Genomic DNA, 12,500 nt, shown 5'->3' with positions numbered 1-12,500 from the left:
CGTTTGCTGATTGGACAGAGACACAGGGACCGTGATCTGCTCCGTTTCTGAACAAAGCTTCCAGACTGTCTTTCAGATCGGAACGATTGTGTAGAACAGGGGTTCCCAACCTTTTTCAACTTGGGGCCCACTCGAAATTGTCAAAACTGTTTTGGGCCCAGCTCTGACCCAATTAAGAATAAAACTCAAATAAATCAACAGCAACACACACCAAAATATGATTATTATTTTGGGGAAATAATTTCAAGGCCCACTTGAAATACCTTCAGGGCCCACCAGTGGGCCCCGTCCCATAGGTTGGGAATCACTGGTTTGGAACTAAAGGCAGCATGGGGGTTCCCAGTCTAGTCAGCAGCTGGCTCTCAACCCTGTACTGTACTGTACTGTACTGCTCTCTTTTGGCCCCTACTCTCTCTGCTCCCTGCTCTCTAAGCTCCCTGTACTGTACTGTACTGCTCTCTTTTGGCCCCTACTCTCTCAGGACTCACTAATTCGACGCTCTTTCGGTACTTACCGCTTACGTCATACGACCCTAACCTTAACCCTAAACCTAACCCTAACCTTAACCCTAAACCTAACCCTAACCTTAACCCTAAACCTAACCCTAACCTTAACCCTAAACCTAACCCTAACCTTAACCCTAAACCTAACCCTAACCCTAAACCTAACCCTAAACTTAAATCGCTTTTTTGAAATGTTTCGTTACCATGTGAAGTACCGAGAGGGCGTCAAACTAGTGGGTCCCCTACTCCCCCTGGTCCCTACTCAGCTCAGCCACTTCCTATTGTTATTCAGACTGCTACTGTGTCATTTCACTCTCTCTCTCTCTCTCACTCACTCACTCACTCTCTCTCTCTCTCTCTCTCTCTCTCTCACTCACTCACTCACTCACTCACTCACTCACTCACTCTCTCTCTCTCTCTCTCTCTCTCTCTCTCTCTCTCTCTCTCTCACACTCTCACCCCCCCACTCTCACTCTCTCTCCTCTCTCTCTCTCACTCACTCACTCACTCACTCACTCACTCACTCACTCACTCACTCACTCACTCACTCACTCACTCTCTCTCTCTCTCTCTCTCTCTCTCTCTCTCTCTCTCTCACTCACTCACTCACTCACTCACTCACTCACTCACTCACTCACTCACTCACTCACTCACTCACAGATGTCTCTCAAACTCTCTACAAATGTCTTTGTATGTGTGGTGGTAAGAAGAATGTCCACTTATTGGACGTTTAAGTATTATTGGCATCTCTCTCTATTTCTCACTCCTTCTCTACCACTGCAGTTCTTGTTCCAGGGCCATAGTGACTATAAATCAGGCCACATTGCTGACTCTACGTTAAATATGAACTTGTGGAAATGCGTAGCGATCAGACATTGGTTAAAGACAAGGTGGCTTTTAGCCCATTGATGCCTGATGTTGCATTGCGCAACATTGTCCCTGGCGCCTGGAGCTGCATTACGCAACATTCAGACTCATGAGATTTGATACAACTTCATTAAAAATCTCTGTTTGCTTGAGATGAATGAACACATTCTAATGAACGATGAGGGTCTTAGCGTTTAAATGCAACTTAGTGCATATTTTTATGTGCTTCAAAAGCTGAGATATTTAGGTTTTCATAGGCTGAGGGCAGCTTTTCTTAAAAAGGACTCTGGCATTCAGCACCCTTTTTTGCAGGGGCCTTAGGCGTCAATGGGTTAAATATTAATATCTGTCTCTTAACTTTTTAACACCCCCCCTCTCCCACTCCCCCCCCCCTCTCTCTCTCTCTCTCAGTAACTACCAGTCTACCTCCGTGAGGCATGTCCCATCTTTCTCTCGCTCTCTCTCTCTCTCTCTCTCTCTATCTCTCTCTCTCTCTCTCTCTCTCGCTCTCGCTCTCTCTCTCTCTCTCTACCTCTCCCCTCTATCACTGCAATTCTTGGTTGCCTTTTGTTTTTTCTCTAAAACACCTGCCTCTCTCTCTCCCTCAGTAACTACCAGTCTACCTCCGTGAGGCATGTCCCATCTCTGGACTCCATCTCCAGCGCAGTGGACGGCATTCACCTGCGCCCTCCTGACATGACACAGGTAACACACACACACACACACACACACACACACACACACACACACACACACACACACACACACACACACACACACACACACACACACACACACACACACACACACCACACACACACACACACACACACCTGCGCCCTCCTGACATGACACAGGTAACACACACACACACACACACACACACACACACACACACACACACACACACATTCACCTGCGCCCTCCTGACATGACACAGGTAACACACACACACACACACACACACACACACACACACACACACACACACACACACACACACACACACACACACACATTCACCTGCGCCCTCCTGACATGACACAGGTAACACACACACACACACACACACACACACACACACACACACACACCACACACACACACACACACACATTCACCTGCGCCCTCCTGACATGACACAGGTAACACACACACACACACACACACACACACACACACACACATTCACCTGCGCCCTCCTGACATGACACAAGTAACACACACACACACACACACACACACACACACACACACACACACACACACACACACACACACACACACACACACACACCTGAGCAAGCAACACCTTCAGACAGGTCCTCCTGCATTCTCTGGAGTGGGATGATACAGGCTACGTAGGGAATATGGGTTGTTCTGTCATCTTTTTTCAGAGAGTGCCTGAAAAATTAACCAGCTGTTTCGGTAACACTTCACAATAACCTTCCACTATAAATGGTTAACTAATGGTTAGCTAATCGTTTGTTGTGCATCTATAATACTATTTTAAGCACTGATATATCATTAAATCATTGTATAACACTTACAAACATTTGCTGTTGACAATAACATTTAGGGCTGCACGATTATGGAAAAAATTACAATTACGATTATTTAGATCAAAATCACGATCACGATTATTAATCACGCTTATCCAGCAGAGCTTATAACCCCCACACCGCCAATTTCCAGAGCGACATAATAACACCTTACCATTAGTTAATATTAGTTAACCGTTAGTTAACCATTAGTTAACATTAGTTAACACTAGTTAACATTAGTTAACATTAGTTAACACTAGTTAACACTAGTTAACCATTAGTTAACACTAGTTAACACTAGTTAACCATTAGTTAACTATTTCGCAGAAGGTTATTGTGAAGTGCTACCGCTGTTTCTTACAAGGTCATCGGGTGCGAGCAAACGGCAAAGTTCATATTTAGTTTTTTTTTTTAAAAGCCGCACTCTCGGGTGTAATTTTTGCAGTTTTAATCTAGTGGGTTAGCATGACAGACAGACGTATCGGCCTAAGCCTTCTTCAGCGTCTTAAGCCCGATTTGGACGGGACTTTTATTACCTACGGACCCCCGGTAATTCTGAATAATTACGGAGAATGTCTGAGTTCTTAGTCCTGTGCAAATGTGCCATGTCCGCGATTTGTGAGGTAATAATTCGTATAATAATTGTATTCGTATTTCGGTGAAACACAGACGTCCTGGGGTAATTTCACATAGGCGCGCCGTCTGCACCCCCTTATGATGTCTGTTAATTGAGTTTATTTATCCCGTCCGAATGCGCCCCAAAAAATCACGGAGGTCCGGGGGTACCGGTAATTACAAATGACCAGGGGTCCATAGGTAATATTGGTAACACTTTAAAGGGACAGGGGAAGGGCCAGTGAAGCTTAAGTCCATATGCCTCTGTGAATAGATGTGATTTAAGGTGCTTCTTGAACGTAGCCAGTGTGGGGGCCTGGCGTATTTTGGGAGGTAGACTGTTCCAGAGCGTGGGTGCAACAACACAAAAAGCTCTGTCACCAACAGTACGGAGTCTGGCTTGGGGGATGATGAGATTCTCCCATCAGAAGACCGCAGAGACCTGGACTGGGAGTGGGGTTGGAGGAGTTCAGAGAGGTACTGAGGAGCAAAAGAGTGAAGTGATTTGTATGTCAACAGGAGAATTTTGTACTGAATGTGGGACTTCACTGGGAGCCAGTGAAGCTGTCTGAGTGTGGGAGTGATGTGTTGCCACCGCTTCGTGTGAGATATATTTCTGGCTGCTGAATTTTGAACATACTGTAATAGATGTATCCCTAAAATAAAGTGTTACCATAATATTTATCCCGTGCGAATCGGGCTTATGACAAGAATTTCACCCGAGAGTGCGGCTTTTATTGCTCCGTCTTCTCCCAGGTCAGCAGGCATTGACCTCTAGTCCTTTCACCCCATGTGACCAGTGTTGCCAGATTGGGCTGTTTCCCGCCCAATTGGGCTGCTTGGGGTGGCCGTCTGCGGGTAAAAATGGCATTTTGCAGGGAAACCCGCCCAATTTTTTCCCATAGAAATCAATAGAATTGGGCGGGATTGAGTGCTTCCAGGCGGGTTTTGAGCATTTTTTGTGCTGGAAATCATCAGCCTCATCTGGCAACCCTGCATGTGACCAACACCGCCGGCCAGGGCAGGGTCACCAGGTCACCTAGCAGGCTCGGCCTGTACTGTCCCTAAGTCGGTCACGGCCATGTGGTTCCACCCTTACTAAAGGTCAAAGGTTAACCTAGTCGCTCTGTCACTGCCACTGTCTGCCACTGTCACGGTCACCTGGTCTCGTGTCATGTCATCATGCTGCTTCGTCATGGTGACAGACAGGCCGTGCTGACACTGACACACACGCTTGGAAGCCAGCAGAGGACAGAGCAAAGGTCACCTGGAGCATAGCACACACACACCTCAGCACATTCTGCACGCATGCACGCGCACACACACACACACACACACACACACACACACACACACACACACACACACACACACACACACACACACACACACACACACACACACACACACACACACACACACACCAACCCCCTGACTCTGGTGAAGGTCATGGCGTTCACGCGTGCATGGCATTACGTCTGCATTGCATTACACGTAGCACATGGGTTCATCCAAAGTGACTACTTTCAAAACAGGACAACAAGCCAAGCTGAATAGTAGGGGAAGAAAGGAATCACCGGAGTATCTATTGACTCTGAAGAAGACGTGTGAACGTTGAAACGTTAGTCTTGGCGCTTGCCCAATAAAGCAAGTTATGTTCCACATCTGAAGATGCTCCGGTGATTCCTTTCTTCCCCTGCATTTACCAAGTCCTTTCCCGAGACGCACCAGATTGACTGGAGTGAAGGGAGTGGTGCTCTTTGTGTACTTGTGTTTTGGGTGTAACGACGAGTGGTATCTCGGAAGACATGTAAGATATTGAACTTTTTCATGTGACTTCAGATGCATTCGATTTAAATGCATTTGAAGCAAGAAAAGTAGCATCCAGTGCCATAGACATAAACTTGCACCCCACTGTTCTATATGGAAACCAAACTTGTCCGACATCACAGAGAAAAAGGCAAATTGCCAGCAGGGCTTTGAACCGTTATTTTTTTTCCAAACGTTCCGTTCCGAACAGAAACGGAATTATAACGTTTCCGGTTATGAGTTCCACCAATAAATTGACGTTCCCGAACCGGTTAGAACAAAAAAATATTGTTCCCGGAACGGTTAATTTCGTTCCTGTCAGCTGATTATTCCCCATAGGCCTAACTGACGTTAATTAACCAAGAAAGACGGAAGTGCAAATGAGTCAGCCTACTTCCAAACTGTTAATTCAAGCGGATGAAAAGAATATCCTCCAGAATTTTGTCATTTGGGACGACCTAAGTGGAGAATAAACCTCAATGATGAAAATGCGACCTCCCGCTGACTTGGGTCACGGGGAGCGCTATGATAGACATTATGAGTTTGTGCATATTTGAAGCGACCATGGATGCCCAATAACGTAGAGCATTCTCGGTGCGCTTTACACGCACTTCTCTGCAATATCTTACAATGATGCAATGGAAACTCTGCCCTTTTGTATGACACTGATTTATCTTATTTAAGATGTGGAGTGGAGACTTTGTAATCCACAGCTCTCAATCCATTCAGTCAGAGAATGTCTGATGTCACACAGGACGTGAACCTCAGCCGTCATGGTAACGTGCACAGGAAAATAATTACTTTTTTTTTAGTTTGAGGAACGGTATTAACCGGTATTAACCGGTTACCATTACTTTTAAATAAGTGTTTCCGTTCCAGAACATAAAAAATAATAACGTTTCCGGTTTCGTTTCTGTTCCCTGTAAAATACAAAAAGTTTCTGGTTTTCGTTTTCGTTCCTTGAACCGGTTCAAAGCCCTGATTGCCAGCGGGATGGATTGCTTTCCTCTGCACCATAGATATAGAACACGAGATACCACGTTCAGCCATTTGGCATGGCATGGCAAGCCTTGGAAACGTTGCTGTTTTAATTTAATAAAGTTATTTTTTTGGAGCTTATTCCGCAGTGTGCAGACCTACCTTCAGGAACCTTGAGTGCCGCCATCTTGGAATAAATCCAATGTCAGCAAAAATGTGGATTCATTGCAACAGACAGGATTCTTTTCCTTTCGGCTTTTAGCCGATTAGTGTTCATTCACCAAAGAAAGCAAAGAAAATGCTGCACACTATGCTCCATGTTTTATTTGAAGTGAAGTGACATTTCTTTCAAAGTGTGAAGAAGGCTAGAGGGCCGAAACGTCACTTCACTTCAAATAAAACATGGGGCAGAGTTTTGCGGCATTTCGAAGTGGTCTCTCAATTTTTTCCATGACTGTATAATATTCACATTACTTCCTTTATTTCTGGTTATTTCTGTGTTTAGTGGCACAATTTCTCAACCTCATCGCATCCACCCCCCTACCTCCTGTTCCTCTTGCATCCGGTCTGTCTGCTCTTTTGCGACATCTACTCGTTCCATTTTGGGATTTCCTCTTTTCTTTATATTCGTCTTCCGTTCCCCCTCTTCTTCCCCTCATCTCTGTTATCTCCTCACCTCCCTTCTTCCATCTCCTCTATCATGTCTGCATCTGCTGTTGTGTGTGAACATGTGTCTCACCTCTCATTCCTCCTCTCTCTCCAAACTGTCTTCCTCTCCGTGTGTGCGTATGTGTGTGAGTGTATGCATGTGTATTAGGGGTGGTACTGTTGACAAAATTCACGGTTCGGTTCATATCGCGGTGTCAAGGTCACGGTTTTCGGTTCTCTACGGTTCTTTTTTTTTAGTTCATGATAAATGGTGCACTGGCTAAAATAATCGGACTTATCACTAAATATCCTACATATGGTTTGCATAGGCTTATAATGTGAAAATGGTATTATATGAATTGTGTCATCCTCTGATTTGGTCTTATGCGCTAATGTTTTAATCAGAGAGACTGGATAAGATACTCCTAGAATCTCTGTTTTACATATTTTTCCGGGCAGTACATGAATTGCGGTTTGCGATGGATTGCACGGTTCGGTTCGGTTTGTGTGTGAATTGTACGGTTTCGGTTTTCGGTGCGGTTTGTGCCATCCCTAATGTGTATGCACATTTCCCTCTTGTGTTTTTGTCTTTCTCCCCAGTTTAGCTTTTTATTTCAAATACTTTTCTTCCTCCTCCTCCTCCTCCTCCTCTTCCTTCACCTCCTCCTCCTCCTCCTCCTCCTCCTCTTCCTTCACCTCCTCCTCCTCCTCTTTCTTCACCTCCTCCTCCTCCTCCTCTTTCTTCACCTCCTCCTCCTCCTCTTCCTTCACCTCCTCCTCCTCCTCCTCTTCTTTCACCTCCTCCTCAGTGTGTGCAAACCTTTTTACTCTTTTTTCCTCCTCCCCAAACCTCCCCTTTTCCTTTACTGTGCATCTATTTCTCCATCTTAACCCTTAACCCTCTTCCCCTTCTTCTCCTCCTCTCCCCCTTCTCCTCCTCTTCTTCCTCCTTTTGCGATGATGATGATGATGATGATGATGACGATAGCGGCGTGTGCAGCGCTCCCTGAGCCCCATGCTGCGGTGTGACGGCTGGGAGGGCTCTCGCTCGCTCAGCGAAGGCAGCTCCCCCTCCGTCACCCTGCGCTCCGGCCCCCGCAGCCTACCCATATACCCCAGCAGCACTGGCACCTCCTCCTCCTCCTACTCTGCCGCTTACTACTCCTCCACCTCCTCTGCTGCTGCTGCCTACTCCTCCACCTCCTCCTCTGCTGCTGCTGCCTACTCCTCCACCTCCACCTCCTCTGCTGCTGCTGCCTACTCCTCCACCTCCTCTGCTGCTGCCTACTCCTCCTCCACCTCCTCCTCTGCTGCTGCTGCCTACTCCTCCTACTCCTCCACCTCCTCCTCTGCTCCTCCTGCTGCTACTAAGGCTGCTGCTGCTGCTAGAGCCTCCTCCTCCTCTGCCTCCTCCTCCTCCACTACCACTGCAGTGCCCACTGCTGCAGCCTCTACTGTGAGAGCACAATCACAACCTCCTCTGGGTGTCGTGTCGTTTGAGTGGTTGTGTGTGTATGTGTATGTGTGTTTGTGGCCTGTGGGTCGGTGGATAGGGAATGGGATGGACAACCTGAACATGGAAGCTGTACAAACCAGTGTCGCATATACCAAATGTTTTTTTGTTTGTTTTTTGTTTTATTTTTTTCACCCCAGGCCAGTTGCCCTAATTTTGAAAGGTAAAAACTAGACCAATGTTTCTCCAACTTTTTCAGACGGAGGACCATTTTGTCCTCCCAAACATGTCGAAGGATCACCTGTCAACTGAATTGACTATTAGCTGAGTTAATGGGTGTCAATTTCACACTGCTAGTTTCGCTGCAGGTCACTCACTTTTTATTCACATTTACAAGCCTGTCTTATTGTGGTGAAAATAAGACTTCAACTATGTTTAGCTTTGTAATTATGCAAATATAGCCTATTGCTAGCTTGTCCTGGAAAAGTAGAAATTCCCTCCCGGACCATCTGAGCTCTGTCGGAGACCACCAGTGGTCCCCGGACCACACTTTGAGAATCACTGAACTAGACCCATGGAAGTAAGAGTTGGGCTAACCCCATTGACCTCTTCGTTCTGCTTTCACACAAAGTGGAGGAACTCATGAGGGAACTCATGGTGCCTTTGACATACAGATTGCCATTAATATAGTTCCAGAATAGTTCTAGGAAGTGAGTACTGAACACAGAAAGTGCAGTAAAGGTAAATGTAATTCATTATAATTCATTTTTACGTAATCTTTGCTTGTTACTGTATGTAGTGCCGCTGTGTTAGTCTCTAGGGAAAAGAAAACTGCTGGCTAGAACTATTTGAATCTACATTAATCACCAATCCTGACTTCCTGTACCCCTGTTGTCATAACTCTGAATAGGGGTGTAAATCACAGCCTTCATGACGATACGATACGGTATCCATTTCTTAAATCAGGGATTCGATTTTTTTTTATACTTAAGAATTCCCCACGATACGATGCGATTCGGTTCAATTCAAATTTTTCCAATTTCTTTTCCACTACTATTGTGTTATGGAGCTAGGTCATTGCACAGGGGTCAGCGATTCGATTCTTAAGAATGCCCCACGATACGATGCGATTCAATTAAATCGCCGGCCTACACTTCCGATACATCAATACATTTCGATTTTATTTACATCCCTAACTCTGAATTCCATGGCTGTGGGTAAAACCAGATCTTTAGGAATATGTGGCACTGGATTGTAGCTTCTGAATCCAGCGTCCCTGTTGTGCCGAAAAGCGAGTCCCTGCCAGAACATGAGTGCCCTCATTGAAACCAATGACGTTTTTTGAGAGAAAATTATGCTATTTTTCGCAGAATGAATTACATAATTTAAGAACTAAACATGTGCTTATGAAACATTACTCGTCCTCCACTTAATATGAGCTATTTGAATGAAACCGTAACATTTGTTATGACAATTCTTCGATTATTTTATGAAATTAATACTGAAGTTCTAAACAGCTCTCTTAAATTGTGTCGGATTTGTCTGCAAAAATGTGTAAAAAATATCTGAAAAATCTGTCATTGGTTTCAATGAGGGCACTCGTGTTCTGGCAGGGACTCGCTTTTCGGCACGACATCCCCATCGTTGTGGGTGTGGGTCGGTGGGTCTCGTATGTGGATGGGTGTGACCTGGCGTGTTTGGCTTTTCAAGTGGGCTGGTTTATATTGTATTGGCAGAGGACGCGCTCAACTTCTTGGAAAACCGAAAAGCTTTTGGGTGCGAGATAAAAAGCGTCAACTTAAGGAAGAAGAAATCCGCACTCACAAACTGCGTCTCATTATTTATTTATATTACCACCATGTCCAAAAAGCAAACGCGTTTGCTTTTTGGACATGGTGGTAATATAAATAAATAATGAGACGCAGTTTGTGAGTGCGGATTTCTTCTTCCTCTGGTTTATATTGGAACTGTAACATGGATGGGCTTGTGTTTTGCCGTGTGTAGTGTGCGCATGGCATCCCTACCTCTGTGTTTTGCCGTGTGTAGTGTGCGCATGGCATCCCTACCTCTGTGAGCATACAGCAAGTTGGAAGAACAGAGGGTGAAAAACGTCTCAGTTTTTTTCTGTCTGTGTTTCTCTGCCTGTGTATCAGTCTGTGTTGTGCGTCCGTCTGTCTGTGTTGTGTTGTGTTGCATTTATTTGGCATTATCCTGCTTGCGTTGGTGTTGGTGTGTTGCAACGGGTGTTGTAATTAATGACCCCACAATGACCCCAAACAAGATTTTAGAAATGCGTTGTTGTCAGACAAGACGGGTGTTGTAATTAATGACCCAAAGCCAAACAAGAGTTTAAAAATGTGGGTGGCTATCTGGCTAATAATGGCGTTGTTCCAACTGCTGTTAGCTCAGCTGCTAATGGACCCCTAATCAGACGGGCCTTTGTTTTATCCCCAGCTTATATGTGCCAGTCTGTCTCGCCAGTCTGTCAGCCAAGTGAGAGATATGTATTAATATATCTGTGAGAGCAGCTTGTGCCTGTTACTAATGGGCAGGGTTGGCTGGCGGTCGGCCAGGCGCAGTAATGAACTCCACATTCATTATCACATACAGATTGCCAGCTTATCACTAGGGCGGGGTATCGCAGCCATGTTCCTGTATCGATTCGATTTCGATTATTAGGGCTCTGAATCGATTAATCACGAATTAAACAAAAAGAACAAAAAGAAAAATAACCAAAAAATCGATTTTGTGCCTTGTGAATCGGTTATGTGAATTTTAAATGAAATCAATCAATTATCGATTAAATCGATAATTTCACCCAGCCTTACTTATCGCTATCAGCCTCACTCAGAGTCCTTTCACTGGGATCAGAAATAAGAAGGAATTGAAGGTCTATTTCAGGCATATTCGGCATTGATATATATTTCCAAGAGTTTATTGTCTGTCATTGTCAAAAGCAGGGAACGAAATTGTACTACAGGCCGCTGCCGCGTCTTTGCACACCACCATCTAACTGTCACTGTATTTTATTTCTTTTGTTCATTTGTTAGCATTTGTTAGGTTTTATCAGACACCTGTGGTTGAGCTGTTACAAGGTTTGTCTGCTGTTGCTATTGGTAGTAGCAGCATAGTAGCAAAGCTGGCAGAGATACGGTACCAGAGCAGGAATTCATGAGGGCCATGAGGGCCTTTGGCCTTGTGCCCTTGAAAAAAATATCTGTCAGAAGGCCACAGTGGCCTTGATGCCCTCTCTGATGCCTAATTGATTAAAATGCATTAAAATGCATGAAATTGCATCTACGAAACCAACATTTTCTTGGGGGGAGGACCCCAAAATCGCCCAACCAAAAATATGTCCTCCTTTTTGCTGGCACAAACATGGCCACACTATCCTTCACATAATTTGGTATTTTGCACTTCATTTGCTCTGAATGAACACCAGCCAGCCTGATGAATACTGATTGCATTTCAATTTAAAATATTTTAATTCATGGCCTTGATGCCCTGGCTTTGGCCTTTGTGCAAACATATTTGACAACTCAAAAGGCCAAGTGGCCTTGCCCCTAAAATGACGAAATTCCAGGCCTGTACGGTACTTTATTAAGTTTATTTATTTTAACTTTATTTATTACTGATTATCATGAGGGAAGAGGGGGGACAATAGTACCATACTCCCATTACTGTTGGGAGCATAATATGGGAACAGTACAAACCTACTAATGCCCTTTTAGAGAAAAAAAAAAAAATCTCTGAAATGCCGCCAGTCCGCCAGGGGTGAGGCCAGGGGTTATAACCGGGAGGCCCGTGCGGAGCTGTGACATTGTTTTCCTAATTGTGACCCAGGTTTCTAGGTCAGGTCGCCCCAGCGGGAGGTGAAAGTACAACTCTGTCTTTCTTTCTTTTCTTTCTTTCTCTCTTTCTTTCGTTTCTTTCTTTCTTTCTTTCTTTCTTTCTTTCTTTCTTTTTTTCTTTTCTCTCTCTCCCTCTAAATCTCTTTCTTTATCCATCTAATCCAGCTCTATTCACTCTCTCTCTCTCTCTCTCTCTCTGCCTCCCTCTCTCTCTCTCTCTCTCTCTCTCTCT

General features: G+C 44.9%; 1 protein-coding gene across 1 annotated transcript in view; it reads left to right on the top strand.

Moving 5' to 3' along the window:
• The window catches only part of mtss1 (MTSS I-BAR domain containing 1), a 211,472-nt gene that overhangs the window by 153,983 nt on the left and 44,989 nt on the right, over positions 1 to 12,500 (top strand). The window contains exon 10 of the mRNA XM_063216207.1: positions 1,979 to 2,075. Coding sequence (XP_063072277.1) covers positions 1,979 to 2,075 — 97 coding nt within the window. The remainder of the gene's footprint in view (positions 1 to 1,978; positions 2,076 to 12,500) is intronic.

Source organism: Engraulis encrasicolus, chromosome 14, assembly GCF_034702125.1.
Source record: "Engraulis encrasicolus isolate BLACKSEA-1 chromosome 14, IST_EnEncr_1.0, whole genome shotgun sequence".
Classification (NCBI taxonomy): Eukaryota; Metazoa; Chordata; class Actinopteri; order Clupeiformes; family Engraulidae; genus Engraulis; species Engraulis encrasicolus.
Note: the sequence above shows the minus strand (reverse complement) of the source record. Positions and strands in the feature narration are given on the sequence as shown.